The 23,954-nt window shown below is 58.3% G+C and overlaps 1 protein-coding gene across 9 annotated transcripts in view; it reads left to right on the forward strand.

The window, feature by feature from the left end:
- The window catches only part of PTPRS (protein tyrosine phosphatase receptor type S), a 99,354-nt gene that overhangs the window by 21,691 nt on the left and 53,709 nt on the right, over positions 1 to 23,954 (forward strand). For 8 of the 9 annotated variants that reach the window (XM_054505015.2, XM_054505018.2, XM_054505019.2 and 5 more), the window contains exons 1-4: positions 9,190 to 9,318; positions 16,108 to 16,314; positions 22,101 to 22,246; positions 22,820 to 22,961. In XM_054505015.2, coding sequence (XP_054360990.1) covers positions 16,224 to 16,314; positions 22,101 to 22,246; positions 22,820 to 22,961 — 379 coding nt within the window. In that variant the 5' untranslated portion in view covers positions 9,190 to 9,318; positions 16,108 to 16,223. Of the gene's footprint in view, positions 1 to 9,189; positions 9,319 to 16,107; positions 16,315 to 22,100; positions 22,247 to 22,819; positions 22,962 to 23,954 lie in introns of those variants that run through there. The other variant, XM_054505016.2, reaches the window with a different exon arrangement.

Here is a 23,954-nt window from a genome sequence, read left to right on the forward strand (position 1 = left end):
CCCCCCACTTAAAAATATAGCATCTTCAAAGTAATTTCATAATTGTACATCTGGCTTCCCTGTTTCTTTTCACAGCTGCTATACTAATCTCATAATAGTAAGAGATACGAAACTCGTAAATCACTCTTTGGGCCCTTGTACTGTTACATAGTTAACCGATCCCCTATTGATGAGTGCCTAGGTTGCTTTAAGTCGTTTGCCGTGGGGACTTCTTATGTGTGTCATTTCACAGTGATGTATCTATCAGATCAATTCCTAGAGGTGGTGTTAGCAGGCCCAAAGGGAATGCACAAGCCCCTTCCCACTCCCCAGCCCCCCTCAGCATCGAGAAAGAGACATGCTTCCCCGAGGGCTCGGGAGGCACTGACACGATTCACCACGATTCACCACTGCGTTGGGTGAGGTTGAGAAAAAAAAAAAAAAACAAAAAACGGAGCCAACCTAAGTGTCCATCACCAGGGGATGGGGATAATGGGAGGCAGCCTTGTGGGGAAGATGACGCAGCAGGTGAAAAAAGAGTCTGGGGATGTGTGGGCTCAGTAGATAACAGTGTCATGTGAAAGGTGCCCGGGGGGACGCGATACACACAGGATAGTAGGGTTTCGCTCTGTTTGAGAGTTACCTCTGGTCTGTGACTTCATGGTAGAGATATGCAGAGATTCGCACAAAGCAACACAGAGGTGGCTTCTAGGGGCAGAGAAGAGGGACTCTCCCTTCCTCCCTTCCACAAATGTGTCTGCAGTGCACCAGCTGCTCTGTTCCAGGCAGGAAGAATTTAAAAAAAAAAAGCAGATTTCCTGCCCTCTTGCAGCGAGCACTCCAGTTGGGGACATGAAGAGAATAAACAAAGCACAGAAGAAGAAAAAACAAACCCACATCAGATGTCAGGGGGTGTTCTGTTGCTCTAGGAAAAAAAAAAATTGGGGGAAAGGGAATGGGGAGCACCAGAGTGGGGCAGGATTTTAAATAAGGGGTCTGGGAAGTCCTTGTTCGAACAGAGGTGGGGAGGGAGGGAGCCAGGGAGGTTTCTGGGGGAAGAGCATTCCTGGCAGGTGGACAGGGAGCGCAGAGGCCCGGCAGTGAGACCTCCCCAGACGCTTACTGAGCCCAAGCTCCTGTCCTTCCGCATGCCCGTGTCCCCTCCGTCACTGCTCCCAATGAGCACCTCTTGCCAAAGGCAGCTGCTGGGGAATAATTAATAACTAATAATACTAATACTAATATAGTGGTCTGTCCTTATGCCTCCAAGTGGCGGCCAGCCCCTGCCCACGTGGAGACGGTGTAGTCACAGATGGCTCAGTTAGAGATGCTGTGGATTCCAGCACCATGTGACTTCTAGGTGGGGCAGGAGAGCAAGGGCTGGGGAGGGGAAACTGAGTCCCAGATGGGTGGTGGGAGAAGTTGAGAACCAGATTGGGTTCAAGTCCCAGCTCTGCCAGTCGTTGGTGGTGAGAATTTGGGCCCCACTCCCGTGCTTCAGTTTCCCCAACTGAAAAGTGGGAGCTGCTTCACGTATGCCCAGCCAGTGGCAGAAGCCAGGAATAGTGGGCAGTGGGCTCGTCGAGTATCTGCTGTGTGCCTGGCTCAGTCCTGAGGGCTTTGCACATACTAAGTGCTTACTGAGCATTTGTAGGTCTTGGGGGAGGTGGGGTTGGGTCCACATCCAAACCCCTGTCCAAAGATGTCCCCCTCTCCCGGTCATCCAGCACTTGAGAGCTTCGGGAGCTGCCCAGAGAGGTTGTGCGAGCTCTTGAACTCACCCAGCAGAGAGCCAGCCCTGCCTCCCCACCCCCTTCAGCAGGTGCCTGGTCCTCCTGGCTTCTCACCTGTGTCCTGGGACTTGGCCCAGTGTTCCTATCTCTGCCTCACCTCTTCGGTTCTGTTCAGTACTGCTTATGCTTCCTCTCCTGGTTTTTCCTCTTCCTTCACCTTCTTAGATACCACCTCCTCCCAGAAGTCTGCCTCCTTCACAGGTGAGCTCCCTAAGGTTGGGTGGGGGGGCTGCCTGGGTCATCCTGTGTCCCTTCCCTACTGCTCTGCTTGGAGCCGAGTATACAGTAGGTCCTCTAGAAATGCAGGTGTGTGTGTAAAAGGAGCATTGTTACTGGAGTATGATGATTGTTCACTCCTCAAATATGTTCAGTCTTCAAATGACACTCTCCACCCCGTACCCCGAAAACCCCATCTCCCAGCTATATCAACCCCCTCTTTCCCTAGATCTTAGTGTGTCCCCTTCTACCTTGGGGCCTTTGCACATACTGTGCCCTCTGCCCAGAATTTCCTCTATACTCCCATCTTTGCATGGCTGCCTTTTGTCACTCTCCCTCCCAAGAAGAGAATCCTGAGAGGTTGTCTGCCTTGGTCCCTGCCCTGTTCCCCAGAACTCAGGATAGCACCTGGCGTGCAGTGATCAAGACTGGGTCCCACCTTCATAAGGGAAGTCAGTCAAGGGCTGCACCCAGCTCTGCCTTGGGGACCTTTCTGGCCTGTGCCTCAGTTTCCATGATCTTCAAAGACCTTGAACCAACAAAACTCAGCCCCAGGCACCAAAACGGCCAGCCCTCCTCTCTGCACAGGTGGGAAAACTGAGGCCCAGAGAATGGCAAGGACTTGTTCAGGACCACATAGCACTCGGGGGACACACCCCTAGGGGGAAGATGTTTTGGGGGGAGGCGGTTCCGGAGGAGGCATCCAGCATCACAGACCAGCAATGACTCCCCTTTCATTTTGTAACAGTTCAAGGAGAAAGGCTCAGTGGGGTGTGGGGTGATCTTTAACACCAACACCTGCCAGTCTCTTTATAACCATTGGGCTGCCGGCTTTAGCAACAGTATCCAGGGAAAATGGAAGAACTGGGTACATATTTTCATTGTAACATTTTTTTCTGGCGACTTTCAAGGCTTGGCAGTTAGAGCCCTGCATTATAGAGTTAGTTTCTAAAGTAAATTAGTTTAAGGGAAAGGCATGAGCCAGTTGAATGAAAGGTTTAATGAGGGATTTAGGGATGTGGCAGAAGTTGTGAACAAGGAGGGGAGGATTTTTGGGGAACACCAGGCACGTCCTCACTGGGGCCTGGTGAGTGCGGAGGCATCTCGCAGAGAGGATGCGGCCAGATCCATTAAGGCAGCCCCAGCGGGTTTAAGGTGGGAGATGGCGCACCTGGCAGGGACCCCAGCCCGGAGGCCTGGGCTGGCCGGGGGACTACACCTTCTGCTGCCTTCTAGCTGAGTCAGCACCCTGGCGCCGGGATGCAAAGTGGAGGCTGGCTTGTGGTTGGGGCAGCTTTTTACGCATTTCTGCCCTTGGGGCTGGAGCCCCAGCCCCTAGTTGGTGTCTGGCTGGAAAGCCAAGGAGACCCAGGTTCAAAGCACAGCTGCGTGGGCTTTTCTGGCTGCAGATGGTGCCTGCCGACCTCTGCCCTACCCTGCCAGTCAGCCCCTCCAGGCCTCGCGAAGCCTCTTCAGCCATTCATTAGTTCAGCCATTCATTTAGAAAGCATTTACTGAGTGCCTACTGTGTGCTGGCTGTGGGGCCCAGCAGCGACCAGAACTGACACAGCCCTGCCCTCCCCGCCCCCACGGTCTCCTGCAGAGCCCCGCAGAACTCCCCGCTGTGATAGACAGGTGCTCTGTCTGCACACCTCAGTACTGGGGCTGTGAGCCATGCTGGAGACTTGGCCAATGTGACCGAGGAACTGAATTTGGAATTTTAACTGCGTTTCATTTCATTTTATTTTTATTTTTTAAAAAGATTTTATTTATTTGACAGAGACACAGCGAGAGAGGGAACACAAGCAGGGGGAGCGGGAGGGGGAGAAGCAGACTCCCACGGAGCAGGGAGCCCGATGCGGGGCTCGATCCCAGCACCCTGGGATCACCACCTGAGCCGAAGGCAGACGCTTAACTGACTGAGCCACCCAGGCACCCCTCATTTCATTTTAATTTAACTAGTCACATTTAGGTAGTGGTTGGACAGTGGAGACCTAGATAATAAACAAGTGATACTTTCAGATGAAAATAAGTGCCAAAAAAGAAAAAAAATAATAAAGGAATGTATGACAGGGGTGCTACTGGAGCTGGAGTGATTAGCCAGGGCATCTCTGAGGAGGTGATGTTTGCAGGAGACTTGAATGGTGAGAAAGAAACAGCCATGAAAATCTGGGGAAGATGTTCCAGATGGTGTGGACAACATGTGCAAAGGCCCTGGGGTAGGACTGGGCCTGGCACGTTCTGGATGCTTTTGAACCCAGTTGGGCTGGACCTGCCTCTGGTGCTCATGGGCACCCTCTGGTGGATGTTGTGGGGAGCGAAGGTGGGAGCTGGGGGACCAGGATACAGGTGACTGCACTGGTCCAGGAGGGCAGTAATGGGGGCAGTGGGAAGGGCGCATGGAGAAAGGTTGACAAATACACAAGAAGTTTAGGAGGGAAACTTGAGTGTATTTCCAGATTGGCAGTATGTGGGGAGGAGTCAAGGCTGGCTCCCAGCTTCCAGCCTGAGCCCATGGCAGGATGGAGCTGCCATCAGCTGATAAGGGGAGGATGTAGGAAAACAGATTTGCTGGATCCAGCCACACCTGAAGGCATCCTGGATTTGTCCAGAAGAAAGGAAAGTGGGAGGCCTGGGGGAACCAGCAGGTGAAAAAGGCAGAGGAGGAGCCAGGGCGTGGCTGCGGTGGGCAGTCTGCCTGCTGCCGTGTAGCCGGCAGGCAGACAGACACGGCGCCAGGAGCGTGATGTGAGTGTGGGGGAGGCGGGCTTCTGGCTGGTCGGCACATGTTCATTGCCCCGGGTCATGAATGCCATGCTGGGTGGGAGGAGCTGTTGGGCAACCCAGGGCAGAGGAGTCCTGGGGCTTAGAGAAAGGAGAAAGCTGCCTAACCGGTTTCTTCTCTTCGCTCTGGAAGAGAAGGATGTGGGGCTTGGTGATTGCCCCTAAATGAAACTTTTAGGAATTTTGACAAATGTGACAAATGTGAGGAAGCTGGGACAGCTTGGGGGGAGGGCTGGGAGTGGGGGTCCTGCCCAGGTATGCCCATGGTGCAGTTTTGTCTGCATCCATATGATATAGGGCACGTTTTAGAGTCTTGAGAACATCCCAGCGGAGTCATCCGTTGCTTGGAAGTTATCTGCAGGAAATGGTGAGCCACAGCTTCATCTGTGGATGGCCCTCTTAGTGTTGTTTACAATGGAGATCAAGGGGGGACTGATTAAACCCAGTGAGCAAATGGTCTCATAACATTGATCCCCACTTTAAAAAGAAAAGTGCCCACTTGCACACATAGGACAATCAACCTCAGGACCTTTGTACTTGCTGTTCCTCCTGCCCGAAACTCTGTTCCCATAGTGTTTGTATGTCTGATTTGCTTACTTCATCTGGACCATCTGAGAGATCCCCGCAGACCTCTCCAGGCTTTCAGAGCCTTACGGTGAATCTTATTTTCTTTTCAGCATCTCTCATAACTGTCTGGCATTATGTTAATGAGAATGTTGGTTTCCCTACGGGTGTCCATCTCCCCCACTTGTCTGTGAGCCCCGTGAGGATAGGCGAGCTGGCTCTGTCATGCCCACCGCTGTGCCTTCAACCCAGCACACAGTAGGTGCTCAGTAACTGTTCATGGACAGAATGAATGAAAATGACCACATGCTGACAGTTTCTCTCCAGGCGAGGGGTGAATTGTGGGCAATTTTTATTTTCTTCTTTATGCTGATTTCCCCTAATTTTCTGCTGCACGCGCCTATTTTATAATTAGAAGAAAAGTTATTTTGAAAAAAATTACCCCCAAATGTCCCAGCTGCGGGAGCTGACGTGATCTAGCCCCATGCTCCTCCCCAAGGGCAGCTGCCTTCTGGGTGTATACAGAGGACACATCAACTGAGCATTCGGGGGCTCCCAGAGTCAGCCCTCAAGGGCGCTGGGTGGGGGAAGCAGTCAGGTAGGTGTTCTAGGAGTTGACTGCTCTAACCTTCAAGGTGTCCAGGCTAAAAACTCTGGAGTCATCCTTGAGCGCCCTCTTTAATTTACGCCCCGTTTCTCTGCTTCCACCTGGTCTGAGCAGATGCAATCACCCCCTTTCTGGTCGGCGGCCCCTGCCCTCGCCTCCCCCCCATCTGTCCTCCTTGCAGCAGCCACCAGAGGGCGCCTGTGAGCACCTGGGGCAGGGTGCTCTGCCCACAGCCCTCCCGGGCTCCCACCTCCCCTGGGTTTCCCCCAAGGCCCTGTTCAACCTGCCCTGTCCTCTCTCTGCCCTCCCCTCCTCCCTCTGTCCCCCTCACTCATTCTGCTCCAGCCACATGGGCCTCCTCGCTGTTTCTTTGTCCTGCCAGACACAGTCCTGCCTCAGGGCCTTTGCACTGGCTGTGCCCTCAGCCTGGAGTGTTCCTCCCGGCCATCCATTCCTGCTTTGTATTCTCTCAACTCTTTCAGGTCTTAGCTCAGATGTCACCTCCTCACCCCCTCCCCACACACACCTCCCTTTAATACTGCATCCCACCTCAGTGAACATCCCCACACACATTTTATTCATCTTTGTAGCACTCACCACCAACTGACCCACGGCGGGTTTTCTTTCTTTTATTTCCCATCTGTTGCCTGCACCGGAGCATCGGCTCCATAAGGGCAGGGATCTTTCTCAATCTTCGTTGCTGCTGTGTCCCCTGTGCCTCAACCGGGCCTGGCACACAGTAGGTATTCAAAAATGTTAAAAAAAAAAAAAGTGGGTGAAAATTGCTGTACCCCGAGGGTGCCGCGCCACACAGTGTGGCCTTTGGGGGAGAATAAGGTTGGAGAGGGCTCTGCTGGGTGAGGAGGGTCCTGGCTATTTATGTAAATGTTTGCTGAGAACCTACTGTGTGCCATGAGGCCTGGTGCCGGGGAGGTGCTCTGCTCCGACAGGAACAGTTCCAGCCCTGCCCCCTGAGGTCACAGTCTGGTGGGAGAGGCAGCCGGTGACCAGGCTGGTAACATGTGGGGTGATCAGCTGATGACGAATGTATAGGGAGCTGTGCAGATGGGTCACTCAGCTGGGAGAGGCCAGGCCTCCCTCCTGCGCCAGATCTTCCTCCTGCCTCAGATCTCCCCACCCTGACCACGGAGGTGGCTGTGGTCACCACCGTTGCATGGAGGCAAGAGGTCATCTCCAGGGAGACATGGGCAAGAGACCCAGATGGGGCAGGACCAGTTGGGGAGGAGGGTAGCAGGGTCCCCAGGCACTTTTGCCCCAGATCACACAGCCCTGGGCGTCCTGACAACTGGATTCATCGAGTGCCTGATGTGTGGCTTATATTACAGATGGGGAAACTGAGGCCCGGAGAGGTGCAGGTTCTTGCTTGAGATCACATGGGGAGTGCCTGGATTCAAACCAAGGTCTGCATGAGCCCTGTGCCTGGGCCGTCAGCATGCAGATGCAAGCAAAGCACCTACTACGCTCCTGGTGGCCTTTCCTGAGGGCCTGCTGTGTGCTTTGCCGAGCTGGGGGAGGTTATGCTGCCAGATTCTACACCCATGTTGACACAGGGTACCTCCTGTATGTCCCACGGGGTGCTGGGGTGCCAGGTGCCCCACCTCATAAAGCACCTCCTGTGTGCCTCCCAGGGTCGGGGTTTTGGTAGAGAGATGTCAGAGCATCCGTTTAGCAGGACCCACTGTGGGCTCCTTATAAAGGGGGCAGGTGGAAAGTCTGCATCCACACATTCACGGAGCACGTAAGGTGTGCCTGGTACTTTGCGGACTCCAGTACAGGCCTCCCCAATGCCAGAGGAGGTGGGATTATATGCTCCATTCTGTAGAGCGAGGAACTGAGCCTCAGGACTTCAAAAGGGCAGACCACCCAGCGAGGGTGCAGGGGAGAGGCATGGGGAGTGGACGTCTAGGTCTCCCCTGGGCTCCTCCAGTTGCCTGTGTGTCCCTCCTCTGAGCCCATCTCCTTCACTCCACTGGGCAGTGAGCTTCTAGAGGGCGGGGCCTGTCTGTCTCCTGTGCCGCCTTATCCCCAGGGGCTTAAAATTGTAGCGGTTTTTTATTTTTGGGCCCCAGGCCTCCTGCAGCATTGTGGGTAAGGGCTCAGCCTCTGGACCCGAACCTGAGTTCGCATCTCTGTTCTTTCTGACCTTGAGCAAGTACTTTTTCTCTGTTCTTCCTCTTCTTCCTTTGGAAAGTGGGGGTGATGGTGGGGGGACGGGAGCATGTTCAGCGCATGGTATCCAGTAAGAGCCCACTACACTTTGACTATGGGATCATCCTAAGCTCTAATGGCGGAACGGGAAGCATTTTCACCCGGGATCCGAGCAGATGGGGAAGCCAGCCCCCCTGCGGCAGTTTCTGGATCTCCATCAGGGGCCCTGGCCCTCCTTGACCACTTCCCTGAGCTCCCTGGACCCGCTGGGCCTCCGCCTTCCCTGCGTCTCCGCTGGAGTTTTCAAACCCGCATGGGGCCGCAGCACCGGCCGGGATTGGCTGCCTGCGTGCGGCTGCCCCTCCTTTTCGCGTTTCTCTCCAGCCGCCACCCCCCACCCCCCACTCCTGGGGTGTCTGGGACCTGGCACGGTGGCCCCATCTGTTTCCAATCTGGCCCTGCGTGCACTCTCCGCCCCCCCCTCAGGGTTGTGGCTAGCGTGGGGGACTCTGCCTCGGTGTCGCCCATTCATCCTCCCAGACCCCTGCCGGACTCCCAGCGGGAGGGAAGCTTCTTTGTGCCCGCACCCCTCCCCCAGCCTCTGGGTCTCTGTGTGTAGGGGGCGCGGCCTCTGTCATCCAACCCAGACTGGGCGGGCATCTTTCTGCCCCTTCTCCGACCTGCTGTATTTGGGTGTGTTTGGGGAGCCCTCTGCGGCTGTGTCCAGCATCCAGCCCCTTCATCCGTTGCCATGGCCACGATCAGCGCCTGGAAGAGAAGGGGGGAGCAGGGTAGGGGCTCCCCCTGGGATCAGGCTTACAAAGTGTAGGGGGGAGTCGGGCTTTGCCTCTTGGGGCACCCCCTCATGTGTGTGCACGTTGGGGGAACACAGTCACCCCCTTGGAGGCCTCCCTGTACTGGACCCCCATGTGGGCTGCCAGTACCCCCAGATGGAGCTCCCCACTGGTCCCCCCGCCCCACTTCCGGCCAGGGCCCCGCCCCACTCCCGAGCCCCCACCCCGTGCCCGCCCCCTAGCCTCCCCGCCCGCAGGCCCCGCCCCCGGGCCCGCCCCCAGGCCGAGCTCGCTGGGCCTTGGCCTCTCCCTAGTCCTCGCTGCGCGCCGCGCTCCAGGCAGACCGAGGGACAGGCTGCAGCGGGCCCGGCCGAAGGGGCCCGGGCCCGATCTCCGAGCCAAGATCCGCGCGGTGAGTGCGCCCGGAACCCCTTCTGCCCTGAGGCCCAGTGTGCCCTGGGCTTTGTACCCCCTCCTTGCCCCCTCCAGGCTGCCGGGAGGGGGGACCCCCGCATTCTCCCCCACCCCCGCTCCGCTCGGGCCAGTCCAGCCACCCTCCAGGGACAGCTCCAACCCGCTTCTGCCTGGCGTCCCCCCCGCCCCGGACCCCCATTCAGGCCGGTCGCTGGGACTTAGGAAAACTCCGGACCGTTATGCTCTGCGGGGTCCCCTCCCCCGCCTGGCCCCCAGCCCGACCTCCTCCTCCACCTCCCGGGGGCGGAGCCAGGCCTTGGGCAGTCTTCTGCCAACCCAGGGGCGCTCTGATAGGGGGCTTTGGCATCCTTCCGCTGGGAACCCGGACTGCGGTGTTGGGATTGGGATCCCTGTTCTCAGCCACCCCTCCCCCTCCAAACTCACAGAAAGTTTCCTTCTTTTTATTTGTCCCTGTACCCCTCGGGTCTGTGGATCCCAGGTTAATGCTGTACCTTGTTGGGGGGGTAATAAACTGGGGGATCAGGACAAGTGTATCAGCTCCCACCTTTCTATTTCCTGTTCCTGTCCCTAAGCTCCATGTCTCTATCCCCCATCATTGCCCACCAGACCCATACCTCAGCACCCCCTATTGTTGCCTCCAGAGTCCAGTGCTTCCCAGGATTCCTTCTCACAATCTTGGGCAACAACCCAAGGTTGGGTCTTCCTGTGACTTCCTGGGTAGGGATCCCAGCCACCCAAGTCCTGCCTGTTCTGTCCTAAGCCTCATTTCCATACCTTAAGGCTCCAGCAGACCCTCAGAGCAGATGTAAGCCCCAGCTGGAGGCTGTGCTCTTGCTGGCCTCCCCTGCATGTGATGTCTCCCTCTGGCCTCAGTTTCCCCCTCTGAAATGGATGTGACCACTGGAATGATGTGGGTAAAGTGCCAAGTAGGGCTGGGCATGCAGTAGGTTTCTGATATACGTAGGGGCTCTCCCACGTTCCCAGGGTGGGGAGGAAGCTACCATCTTGGAAGATGACAGGCCTATGATGGGAGACACACAGAGTGTGGGGATAGCCCCAAGGGGGCCCTGATCCAGCCTGAGATGTCGGCGGGGGGGAGCTTCTTGGAAGAGATAACAGCTCAACTGAGACCTGTGGATGAGTGTGAAGGCTGAAATTTGGTGGGGGAGGAGGAAGGGTGTGCTGGGTAGAAGGAATAGCATGTGCTCATACCCCTTTGTGAGCCAGAGGGCAGTGAGTAGGGGCACCCACGGGGCGCACAAGGCACTGGGGGCGCAACATGGTGGGGTCAGCAGTTCCGAAGGCTGGGGTTAGGAATCTGGATTTTAACGCTATTGGTGGGAGCCATGGAATGTTTGAGAGCAGAGGAGGGACAGAGTCACACCATCCCTCCCAGCCCCAGAGTGGCAGGTCAGGGCTGGGTGAAGGAAGGGTCCTGGGATGGGGGTCAGGAAGGGTCAAGATTCAGTCTAGGGTGGGGAGATCTGTGGCTGTGCTTTGGAGGATGAGTCCACAGGTGGGCCGGCTGGGGAAGGGTGTACCTGGTCTGGGCACCCGTGTTAAGAAAGGCCCAGAGGCCAGAGGCAGCCCAGTGCATCTGGGGAGCCACCTTACCTGTTGGAAGAGGCAGCAGGGTGGGCTCAGGGTCACATCCTTCCGGGCCCAGAATGCCGAGCACAGGAGCTGGGAGCCCCGGTGGGTACGAGTGGGGCAGGAATGTACAGATCTTGGCATCGCAGGCTTCTCCATGGAGCTGGTGTGACAGACACGCTTGCAGGGGCAAGCCTGGCAGCCCGGGCACCTAGGAGGTTGATTGCTGGTCTCTTGCCTCGGATCTCAGCCCAGCCCCATCTCCCCGCGCTGCCTGCCGCTCACCGGGCAGCTGCCCCTCTCTGAGCTCATGTCCTCATCTGTCCAATAGAAGGACTCATGGGAAGCGTAGAAGAGGGCTCAGCACGTGGTGGGGGCTCCCGGCTGGCATTACCATTTCCTCCCTCTGGGACTGGGCCTGGCTCCCCATCCACACCTCCCATCCATTCCTGGCTGCTGCGACCCTTGGGGACAGCACCCAATACAAATCTATGGTTAATTAAAGGCGGATCCCTTGGCCGGTGTTAGCCCATTCTCGGAAGGTTGGCAGGGCTGGCCCCGCCCTGAGCCCTTTTCCTGGAGGGGGTGGGGGTGGGGGTGGGGGAGGAGACATCGAGGCCCCAGGAGGGAGAGGGGGTTGTCTGGAGCCACTTTGAGCCCACCAGTGACTACAGAGCTGGAGCGCGGACCTTCCTTGACACTTTGGGGACACAGCGATCCAGGAAGGCTGGAAGCCCAGGTCCTGCCCTGAGGGTCTGCCTTGGAAAAGCCATTCCAGGCAGCAGGACAGTCTGTGGGCCCGGAAGGGAGGGATTGTGGGGGTGGAAGGTTGTGCAGGATGGGGGGGTGCTTTCCCCTAAGCCCCCGCTGCCAGTGTCACAGGTCTTGCCTTCCCTGGCCCGGGCTGTGCAAGTCCCCTGAGGGTCGGGTCATGCACCGGAGCCCCTGGCCCCCCCCCAGGATAGGACAGACCCTGAGTTGGGGGCAGGGAGAGGCACTGGGGTGTCCTCAAGCCTCGGGAGACAGCATCTTTTGCGGGTGACACAGAGCCTGTTTGCTGCCCAGCCCGGGGTCATAATTGCCCCTTTATGCTTCCTGCTCTGCGTGGGTATACAAGGCTGACTCCAGGATCTCGTGACCCACGCCCTGGCGGCCGGCTAGCCTGGGTATCTTCCCATCCCCTGTTATCAAGGCCTCCGAGCCCCCAGAGGCTGCTCAGCAGTCTGTACTGGGCCCAGAGAGGATCATCCACTTTACTGGGATCACACTGTGGCCGGGGAAGGACACGGTCATGTGAGGAAATGTGGGCTCTGGACCCAGGGTCCTGCCCAGCTGGGGGCCTTGGGCTAGTCCCCACTCTGCTGTGAGCCTCAGTGTTGTCATCTGTGAAAGTGGGCATGTGCCTCCCACCAGCTGCCAAGAACAAAGCGTGGACAGTTCGGCACCTGCCCGGGAGGAAGCTCGATCACTGATGGCTGGGCGGTGGGCAGGGTCCCTCCCTGGCCCCCAGTTCCAGGTCCAGAGGCCATTCTCCACCTTCCCTGAAGCCCAGACTCATTTGCCATCCAAGTTATTCTCCGCAACTCCCACGGGTGGCTGCTCCCTCTTTAGTGGCCGCACCATGGTCTAGGAACTCAGGGATTGCTGCATCATGTGGCCCCAGTGCGCCTGCCTCAGTTTCCCTTTCTTGGCGGTGGCAGGGGTGGTGGCCCAGGCTGCTTTGCTGCAAGAGGGGCAGGGAGGAAGCTTGGCCAGGGCCAACCCAGCCATGTCCCTCCCAGCCCAGGGCTGCCTAGGGCTCCTTGATGTCCTGTGGGTACAGTCCATACCTGCGTCTCTGCCCTGATCTTTCTCCTAGAATCTCTGGGTTCTGCTTCTTGCCCTTCCTCAGGCTCCTCTTTGTGCGGAGACACCCTCCCTGTTCCCATTCACCTTTTCGTTCTCAGCCACATAATATTAAATCTGGGCAGAGGGCACAGCACATGCAAAGGCCCTGGGGCAGGAACAGTGAGGGCTGTGTGGCTGGAGCTGAGTGAGGGAGAGGAGGGCAGGGAGGAGACGGGGCAGGTCGTGCGGGGTCTAGGGGGTCAGGGGAGGACTTGGGCTTTTACCCCAGGGAGGGGGGAGCCCTGGAGGACTGTGGGCAGAGGAGGGCGGGACCTGACTCAGGCACCCTCTGGCTTCAGGGGGAGGACACATTGTGGGGGCGAGGGCAGGAGATGGCTGCATTGGTCCTGGTGGGCGATGATGGGGCTGGACCAGGTTGGGATGGAAGAAGGGGCAGGAAATGGGAGGAATCGGGCAGCGCTGAGAGCACTTATATTCTTCCCTGAGCCCTTGCAGGAGACCCCGCCCAGAGTCCTCCAGGGAGAGGGAGGGGCCTGCCTCCAGCATGGCCAGTTCCTCAGGGAGGAGAGGGTCCTGAGAGACCCCAGAACTTTTTCTCTTCCGTGCAGTGCATGACCCTCTCCTCCTCGAGTCTGCCCCCACCTCCCACCCCTGTTCCCTGTGGACCGTCCAGGCCCTGGCAGCCCCCAGCGCTGAGCCCTCCCCTCCTGCCGCAGGCTGGCGTGGCAGATTTGGAGGAGCCTGCGCCTGGATCAGCCCCATCCTGCCCAGACATTGAGAAGGTGTGGGCCCTGCGAGGCGGGAGCTCCGGGAGCGAGGGGGTAATTAGGGGCCACTCTGTTCTGAAGGCGGCTGCCCCTGGCTCTCTTGGGGTGCGGGGAGCGGGGGAGGCGGCTGTGGCTGGAGCAGGAGGTCACCTCTGTGCAGGTGGCCCCTCCCCATGCCTGCATTCTGGGGGAGGACACAGAAGTGGAGCAGGAGGTCCATGGTGCGCCTAGCAGCCCTGAGTGTGAGCCCCCCTGGACTGCAGGCTTTCTGTGTGGCCTCAGTTTCCCCAGAGGCTCTCTGAGGGCCTGCCCAGCTAATCCAAGTGGTCTGGGCTAATGCCTCCTACTCAGATGTGCCCAGCAGCTGTGCGTCTGTGGGTGGGGCCAGCTGCTGCGGTCACCCTGGCCCCAGCCCCCCAGCCGGCTTGCGCTCTTTTCCTCATCTGGGGTTTCCACCTTCCTCTTGGGCCACTTTCGCTCTTAAAGGGCCCATGGTGGGGGTACCGGCTGGGGATAAGGGGCCGTGCTCTATTGGCTTCTCTTTCCCACCTGCCCGGTCCCCGGCCGGTCATGTCTGAGTATGCACCTGGATTGCAGCTATGCGTTGCCAGTCTGCGTGTGTCCTTAGACGAGGGGGTCTGACTTGCGTCTCCGTATTTATTGTCTGGCTGATCCAAGTGTGGCGTGCTCCCTACACAGCCCGGCCCTGTGGCCTGACTGCGTGCACACGTCTGAGTCTGAGGTCCGTGCATTCTGGTTACCTGTCTGTGCACTGTAGACCTCTAATCTGACTCCCGATTTCTATTCGCCTACAGCCCAGGGGTGTATGTGTGTCGTCTCCCTGACCACGACCTGTGTGTGTATCTGGTCGTGCCGTTTACCTATGGTCTCTGCATGGACCCATGTGTCTCTGATTCATCCGTGCCTGTGGTCTGACCGTGGACGTGGATTGTCTGCCCCGTGCTGACCATGTATGCGTGTCTTATTTGACCCTGTGTGTCCGGGGTCTGATTTTGGGCCTGTTGGTGGTCTCTGTGCAAGCTTTATTTGCCATCTCTGTTGCCCGGCTGTGCAGATACATCTGTGTCTGGTCTCCCTGTCTGTCCGTGGTCTGACTATGTGCAAGTTGAGCACCGCCCCCCCCCCCCCAATCTGCAACCCTCACCCTCCCATCCTGGCTTCCCCACCCCCAACCCTGAGCCATGACCCGGCCGCCACCAGCCCAGCCTTCTCCTGGAACCTCTCTGGGGCTGGGCGAGGTGACCGCAGCTGGGTATTTTGGGAACCAGAATCACAGGGGCTGCCCCATCATTATGTGGCACCCATCCCTGTGGTCATGGCCTGGACCCGCCCGGGGCATGGCCTGGGGTGGGTGTGGGGCTGACCCGGCCGTGGAGGCCTCGTCTCTTCCCTGCCTCTCCCCGGCCCCCTGCCCTGGCTCTGGCCACAGCGGAGATTGGGGAGGGGCTTTGGCCCCTGTGATGAGGGGACTCTTCTACCCTAGAAGGGTTCAGATTCTTGTGGGAGAAACAGACTCTGAGTGATTAACATTAGCATGTAATTTGCAAACTGGGCTGAAGGCGTGGAGGATGATGGTCTTACTCATTTCTGAGGCTGTGGGATGTGGAATGGGGGGTGGGGGGGAGCTTCTGGAGGAAGTGACAGCTGAGCTGAGAGCCGTCACACAGTGGTGGGGGGACAGCAGTCCCGGCAGAAGGCCCAGCAGGGGCAAAGGCTGGTGGGCAGGACTGAGCTCAGGCAGTGTGGCGACACCTCCACGAGAGGAGGAAGCGAGATCAGCAGGAGCGGCTTCCTCTGGGGGCAGCGGGAGCCACGGAGGCATTAGAACAGGGCAGGGGGCAAGGCCAGGCAGGTGTGTTTGGGGAAGATCTCTCTGTGGGCTGAGCAGGGGCTGAGGCGAGGTGCAGAGACGTCCTTCCGGAGGTCCAGCCTGGGAGGGGAGCAACGGGTATTCAGAGGACCCCTGGAGCTGGTGCTCAGTCCTGGTTGGGCGCTCGGCGGGGGTCTGAGGTCCGGGCTCCATCAGAGCGGAGGCTTACCTGGGATCAGCAGTCAGCCAGGGGCTGGGGGCTGTACAAAATACCGTAGGCCTGGTGGCTTAGAGACAGTGGACATGTATCTCTCACAGTGCTGGAGGCTGGGAGTCCAAGGTCAAGGCGCGGGCAGAGCAGGGGTCTGGGGAGGGCCGCTTCCTGCTTCCCAGCCGGCCCTCCTCCTGCCCTGTGGGGTCTCTTTCATAGGCACCATTCCTGAGGGCTCCACCCTTGTGGCCGAGTCCCCTTCCAAAGGCCCTGCCTCCTGGACCTGTCACAAGGAGGGTGGCTTTCAGCACAGGGATGTGGGGGGACACAGGCCTTCAGCTGGGGCTCAGCACTTTCCTTCTGCCTCATCATCGCCCCGTGATCCCCCCATTGTCCTGCGACCCTTTCTCCCAACCCCATGACTCTCCTCCACCCCTCTGTGAGCCCCCCGCTGCCTCCTCCATGAAGGCCCCCAGATTGCCTCTCTCCCCTCTGACGGTGCCTCCGTTGTCTCTGCAGAAGCTGCCCCGTCTGACGCTCGGCGGCTCGGCTGGCTCGAGGCCTCTTTGTGAGGGACTGGGGGGGGGCCGTCCCCCTCCAGGGCGGAGGCCGGAGGCTGCAGGTAGCTGCCAAGCATGGCGCCTGCCTGGGGCCCCGGCGTGGCATCTGTGGTTGGTCCCATCGGCCTCCTCGTGGTCCTGCTGGTCGGAGGCTGCGCAGCAGAAGGTAAGAGTCTGTGCGGGACGTGTGGGTTTCCGAGTCCGTGTTTACGTGTGTGTGAGTGCACATGTCCCCACCTCCTCCCTGGGGCCCCTGGTGTTGCCAGGCAGAGCCTCTGTGCTCCACGAAGGAGGCCAAGCGAAGTGCCTATTGGGCGCTGGTCCTGGGAGGCTCAGAGGCCAATAATAACGATGGTATTAAAAGCAGTAACAGTAATGATGGTGATGGTGATGGCTGTTTCCCCAGAGTCAGCTCCGTACCATGGCCATTGCTTAATCCAGACTTTGCCTGTTTCACCTCTCTCCAGCCTCCTAATGCTGAGCCAGCTGGTTCCATTACCTTCCATGTTTTCCAGTGAGAGAAACTGAGGCTCAGAGGGGGCAGGGACTTACTCGAAGTCCCTCCTTGAAGCTGCAGAGTTCACCTTCCCTTGCCACATGTAGAAGCACCAGGGCCCAGGTGGCAGATACACAAGCAACCAGACCTTCCCAGGTGGAGCCAGGAGAGGCTTCTTGCGAGAGAGGGCATTGGAGCTGGGGCTTTGTGGGTGTGTAGGAGTTTGCTGATGGAAAGAGCATTACTGGTGAAGGTGCTAGCCCACAGAAAGGTCTGGAGGTGAAGAAAGGGGTTGGTGTAGTTTGGGGGTGGGTAAGGCTTTGTTTCTGGCCATAACATGGAAAGGATGAGGCCTAGTTCTGGGCCCAGTACCAAGACTGAACCTATGACGGGCGGCCTAGAGGAGGTGTCACTCAGGTCCATGGGGACACACAGGGTCAGGCCAGCAGGAAAGAAACTGGGATCTCTTAGTTTGGGTTTAAATCCTGACTTGGCCATCAACCTGCTGTGTGGCCTTCGGCTAGTGACTCAACTTCTCTCAGCTGCCATTTCCACCTTGACTGAATGAGACTCATGACATATCCACACCCCAGCATTCCTGAGGCAAAGACACACAATGTTGCTTCCTGGCACATAGTAGGCCCACAGTCCCATGCTCCCATGAGGACAATAATTATGGCTGCTGGGCAAGAACACCAGAGACATGCACGCTTGCCTTAGGGATTCTTGTTTTTTCCCGTTTTCATGTTGTTTTTTAGTAGATGCCGAACACATTCAGATCAGCCACCACAGCCTGATGGGATGAATGCTGTTCTCATCGTTCCCATTGTACAGATGGAGAAACTGAGCCACAGCAAGGTTTCATGACAGCCAGGAAGTAGCCACACTGAGATTTGAACCCGGGCCACGTGGTGTGAGAGCCCAGGTTCCTGACCATCACAACCACACCGCCTTCCAGGCCTGTAGCCAGCCATGACTGGGCTGTGATCTGTCCAGTCACTTTGCCAGGCCTGTGCCTTCCTGGGCTCTGTTCACCACAGTGGGAACAGCAAGCCGAAGGCGACAAGCATTTTAGCGTTTCATTCATTCATTTAATGCAGGGTCAGATTGTTCACTGGGGTGGGGCATCCTGGGCACTGTGGGGGGGTCAAGCAGGATCCTGACCCCACCCATTTCATGCCAGGAGCACCCCCAGTTGTGATGACCACAGACGTCTGCAGGCAACAATGCCTCACCACCCGAGGGTGAGAATTGCTGGTTTAACTTACACTGGTTGAATAAATAATATGTTTACTCCTTTGACATCTTGCTCCAGGCATAATTACCAGCCTTGGGGAAACTGAGGCTGCCAGACCCGAGGCCCATTGTGGTTGAGAGGGGCCACAGGATTTGGAGACTGCCTTGGCCTGGGTTTAAATCCCGGCTCTGTCATTTGACCACAGCGACTTGTGGTCTCATTCATTCAGTGCGTCTTTAATAAGCATCTACTTTGTGTTGGGCACTGGGTTAGCCACAGGGGACAAAACAAACATCCCACCCCTTTACGGAGCTCATAATCTAGTGAGGGAGAAGCACTAAGTGTGTCGGATGGTGGACATGCTGGGGATGTGGGTGTGAGGTGAGGGTTGGGGGCTGCATTTTAAAGGTGTGGGAGAACATCAGGGAAGGTCGCAGCGAGGTGGCATCTGAGCAGAGACCTAAAGAAGCTGAGAAGAACACCCTATGAGTATCTGGTGGGAACTCCCAAGCAGAGGGAACAGTATGTGCAAAGGCCCTGGGGCAGGACCTGGGCGTGTTGGAGGAACAGACAGGGGGCTCGTGTGGGTGAGGGGGAGAGAGGGAGGAGGAAAGGGTAGGGAGGGGCCGGAGCAGATCGTGCAGGGCCTTGGGGGCTTCAGAGAAGACTTGGGCTTTTGCCCCAGAGAGGTGGGAGCCCTGGAGGGGCAGTAGGCAGAGGAGGGTGGGACCGAGATTCGGGTACTCACCGGCGCTCTCTGGTGGTCGTTATGGGGAGCACAGCCCGGGGGTCGAGGGCCTGAGCTGCGGGACCAGGGCGCAGGTGACGCTGCTGGTCCAGGTGAGCAGGGAGAGAGGGTGGCCCAGGATATTAGCAGGTGACGCTGCTAGTCCAGGTGAGCAGGGAGAGAGGGTGGTCCAGGATATTAGCACCTGGTGTGCAGCTGGAGCAGGCCCAGTGGGTGCCCCCGCAGTGAGCCAAGGAATTACTATTGCTGTACCACTTTAGGTGCTGCCCTATACTCAAACCCAGGCCCGCCTCTCTGAGGCCGCGGCAGCTTGCCTCTGAAAGTGGATCTGTGTCACAGGAGCTCCGTCATCTGGGACCCACCATGCTTTGTGCGGCCAGCTTCAGGGGATGGCCCTGGCCCTCGGGGAGCCGTGGAGGGTGGGGGCCGTCAGGCCACAGAGAGCCCACGTGGGCAGCTGAAACCACCAGCCAGCGCCAAGAGGAGCGATTTCTGCTCTAGAAAGGGCCTCGGGTCCTGTGGTGCCTTCCCAGGATGCTGTGGGGCTGGCCCAGGCGGGGTTGGAGGGGACAGGCGGGTGGGTTTCCGGCGCTGGCGCTGGCTTCTCCTCTGCGGAGTCTGGGGTGGAAAAACGGAATTCGGCCAGGGCTCCCCCAGCCTCCATGCCGGTAGCATCACCACCCTGAACTAAGACCGGGGACACCTGGGGTGCGCTCTCAGTGATGAGGACCCACAACCCTATTTATCGAATGTGCCCCTTCCTGGCATAGGTCCCCGGATCGGGCCCGGGGGGGATCGTAGCTCCCATCCGTCATGAGCTGGGTGACCCTGCACACGTCCCTCACCCTCCCTGACCCCTCGTTTTGCTTCTCTGTGTCCCGGGTGCAAGAACAGCGCTGAGTGCCACCTGGCCCAGGCCAGATGGGATGGTGGCTCCCCACAAGTGACTGCCATACCCCAGGGTGTCTTTCTTGGGTCGGGGGCCCCTTTGCCAAGAAGAGGAGGGGCGGGTTCGTCCAGAGGAGAGAACCCAAGCATCCACAGGGAATTTTCTAATGGGGGTGCAGGGAGCGGACAGAGCTCTTCCAGCCTGTCTGCGACCCCAGAGCCACCTGGAGATGGGCTGAGAAGACATCAGCCCTGCAGAGAGGGGGATCTCAGGAGCGAGTGGGCTGTTTCACTGGGTCCGGTGTTAGCTGGCTGTCAAGGGTCACCAGAGAGGTGTGGTGGGGGCCTGAGGACCCCGTGCCCACCCTGAATGGCACATAACCAGCTGTTTCGGCGCAGCACGATCAAGGCTGTGATGGGGGATGCCCAGGCAGTGGTGGGGACCGACCGAGGAGCTCCTAACCCAGCCTGTGGTAATCTGAGAAGGCTCCCCAGGGGAGGTGCTGGCCTAACTGAGGTGGAAGCTGCCAGATGAAGGGAGGAGGAAGGGACTCCAGCAGGAAGGAACCGCAGGGGCTCCCGCCGTGTCTCCTCCCCCTGGATCTGCTCGGAGTGTGCTGGGGGTGTGTCCCAGCTCAGAGCCATAAACAGGCAGCTGGATGCCTCCTGGAGCTCACTTCTGCCCTTCCTTCCACGGGCTCCTGAGAGAGGATTTTCCCCAATGAGATTCCTGACCCGGCCACAGTGACTTTCCTCCATGACATCGGCTGGGGACATGCATGGCCCCAGTCGCCATTCCTGAGGCCTGGAGGAGGGGGCCGCCCAGGCAGGCAGAGCCAGGGAGGCGGGCCCAACCCAGGGCTCCGTGCACGGAGTAAAACATCCCCATCAGGCTCAAGGCCTAAGACACGTGCCTATGGAGAGAAAGACCCAGGGTCAAAGGCGGGTGCTGTCCCCCGGGGCCGTGTGGCCTTAAGCAAGCTTCTCCACCGTGAATCTGCACATGATTAACCTCCACAGCTTTGCAGGGGTGCACAGGAGTGGAATGAGGCCTCACATGCCTGTGCACAGTGGGTCTACTGATTTTAGAAGAGATGGACCACCAGTAATATCTCACAGGGTCAGACCGGTGGGAGCGGAACCTCGAGGAAGGGAGGTGAGGCCGCTCAGGCCACTGGGATGGGCTCCCCGTTTTGTTCAAAGAATGATTTGAAGAAATAATTTCCATTTACCTTTAAACAGTGGTAAATCTCACAAAGGTACCAAGTAGGAAGCCTCCCCCGCCCCCCCCCCCCCCCCCCCCCCGTGTCCAGCCACCCGGTTTCTCTCCCAGGGCAGTCTTCACTTCTACACGTGCGTGTGCGTGCACTCTCCCCACCCCCCTGCCCCCCGGTTCTCTGCCCCCCTCTGATTTTTCTTTTCACGTGAACAGTAATATCCGCTATACTCTACCCCTCGCTCTTTTGCGTCTTACACTATCTAGATCTTGCTGTTCCTGCGCTAGTAGTTAGGAAAGCGCCCTCGTCCCTTTGTGCTGCCCAGCGTCCCACTCCGGGGCAGCCCTGAGGACATGCAGCCCGTCCCCTTCGTTGGATAGCTAGGTTGTTTCCGGAAGGACCTCGCCAGCCCGCTGCAGCCCTTGAATCTGTCGGTAAAAAATCTCAGGAGTCGCTGACTTCACTTTAGGGGCCCCGTTGTAGCCTCACTGCAAGTGGAGATCCAGTATCGCTTGGGCCGTCCAGCGGTCACCGTGAAAAGTCAGTAACGAGAGAGCAACGGGAATGTACTTCCACAGGAGTGCTACTAAAGTGCAAGGTGGAGGCTGTCGGGGGTTAAAGACCCGGTAGGCCCCACTTGAGACTCTCCGGGAAGGGCCAAGAATGTGGGCACGGGAGCCAGCCCGGTTCAAATCCCGGCTCAGCCACCGGACGGCTGGCTGTGTGTGTCCATGCAAAGGCTTTGCCTCTCTGTGCCTCAGTTTTCTTGTGTGTCGAATGGGGACCTTGGAGCCCTGCGCTCAGCGCCATCAGAGGGTCACATGTTACTGAGCTACACCGCTGAATACACTAGGTGCTTAGTAAGTGCTTGCTTTGATGGTTGTCAGCATCTTAAGCCTGGGGAAGCTGGATCAACCTTTCTGAGCTCCTGCCTCCGGCGCTGGCCCCTCAAGTCTGGACGCCTCCCATGGATTAAGAGGCTGGAGCCCTGGGTTCCAATGCGGCCTGTGACCTCAGATCCCTTGGTCACCCCCTGCTTCCCTGTTTGATGCCTCAGTTTCCCCACATGTCCCACCAGGGGATTATCTCCTTGCAAGTCTTTTCCAGGCCAAGGACGCTCCAGGGTTTGGCTGGGCACCCCACGGGGGGCTTCCAGGCACAAAATCTGAGGACCCCAGAGTCTTGGGGGAGGGCTCCCCTTCCACCATCCTCTGCGGCCCATGTGAGGTTGGAAGCACATGTGAGCGTGTGTGGCTGTGGTCTCGGGGCTGGGCGTGGGGAGGGAGGGTGTGTTTGCATGGGCCCGTGGGCTCCTGGCTTCATGCCTGGGCCCACCAGACCCCTCCTCTTCCTGCTCTATCTCCAGAGCCCCCCAGGTTCATCAAAGAACCCAAGGACCAGATCGGTGTGTCGGGGGGTGTGGCCTCCTTCGTGTGTCAGGCCACGGGCGACCCCAAGCCACGGGTGACCTGGAACAAGAAAGGCAAGAAGGTCAATTCCCAGCGCTTTGAGGTGAGTCAGGGGTGAGGGGAGACGGTCTGGGGCCAGCAGCCACTCCCCAGGTGGGGCCACAGCGGCTCAGCCACGCTCAGCCACAAACGTCACAGAAACATCTCCCGGCTATAACACGGGGGTGGGGGTGGGCAGGCCAGGCTGCCACCGTCTGTGGCCCGGTCAGCTCTCACCCCTTCCCTGCCATGCGCCCCACCTGCCTGTTCGGTGAGGGCCCGGCCAGGCTGGGTTGCTCTGCCGGCCGTGTGCCGTGTGGCCTCGAGCAAGGCCCCACCCTCTCTGTCCCATCTCGCACGTGGAGCCTTACACACAACTCCAGAACACGCACACGATCGGATGTACACGTTTCTACGGCCAACATGCCTTCACACGCCTGTCGCACCGACTTGCCTGTGCTTCTCACACACCCACGTACACACAGGCCCTCCTACCTGCACGGGCCTGGGCCCCGTTTCTGCCTGCAGTGCGTTTGCACAGGACGCCCACCCACGTGGACGGTACATCCCCAGCTCCTCTGCCGGCCACCCCGGGGACCTCAGCCTCACCCTGCTCTCTCTCCCCTGCCCGTGGCAGACAATCGAGTTTGACCAGAGTGCGGGGGCCGTGCTAAGGATCCAGCCACTCCGGACCCCCCGGGATGAGAACGTGTACGAGTGCGTGGCCCAGAACTCCGTCGGGGAGGTCACGGTGCATGCCAAGCTCACTGTCCTCCGAGGTACTGGGCTCCCTGGGGTGGGTGGGGGAGGAACCAGGCCCCGGGTTTTAGAATCATTGAAAATGTTGCTTTGGATTTCCTCTTTGGGGGACCTTTACACCAGTGCGGCCCAGAGCCTACCAGTAGGGATTTAGTGAGCCTTTGCAGGCAAGAGAGGCGTTAAGGGACTGGTGTCATCCCCATTTGTCATCTTTTTTTTTTTTTTTTAAGATTTTATTTACTTGACACAGAGAGAGAGAGAGAGAGAGCACAAGCAGGGGGAGCGGCAGGCAGAGGGAGAGGGAGAAGCAAGCTCCCTGCTGAGCAGGGAGCCCGATGTCGGACTCGATCCCAGAACCCCAGGATCATGACCTGAGCCAAAGGCAGACGCTTAACTGAGCCACCCAGGTGCCCCCCATTTGTCATCTTAATCATTATAAGATTATTAATTAATCATTAATGATTACAAGAGCCTGATCCACCTCAAGCTGGTTCACGTAAGAAAGAAAATTCACTGATCCGTGTAATGAAAATGTCTGTGGAGATGCCAGCTTCAGGTTCAGCTAGATCCAGGAACTCATGCAGTGTTCCTAGGTCTCACCCTCTCTCTGCTTCTGGGTTTGTTTTCTTCCATAGTGACTGTGTCCTCAGTGGGATGACCCCCAGTAGCTCCAGGCTCACAGGCCCCCACCCCAAATATAGGACCAGATGATCCGGGACTACGGTTCCTTGCCCCGGTTGGGTTAGGTAGCCATCCCTGAGCCGGTTACTGTGCCCAGAGGAACAAATACTCCCATTGGCAGAGTCCTCCCTGGAGTCAGGGATGTTATCAGCCCACACAGACAGGGTCAGCAAGGGGCGGTTCCCCCAAAGGGACAAAGGAGGAATAGATGTTGGACAGGTGCAAACAGCTGCCCACCACCTCCCGTGCATTCACACAGATCCTTCGGGAACACTGCTTTGCTGGGCTGTCGGCTAGCCTCGCTTGGGTGGGCTGGGGGCACCAGGAAATCA

The sequence above is a fragment of the Mirounga angustirostris genome, unplaced genomic scaffold (genome assembly GCF_029215605.1).
Source record: "Mirounga angustirostris isolate CCGP_5_RB_7025 unplaced genomic scaffold, mMirAng1.0.hap1 SCAF_1, whole genome shotgun sequence".
Taxonomy (NCBI): Eukaryota; Metazoa; Chordata; class Mammalia; order Carnivora; family Phocidae; genus Mirounga; species Mirounga angustirostris.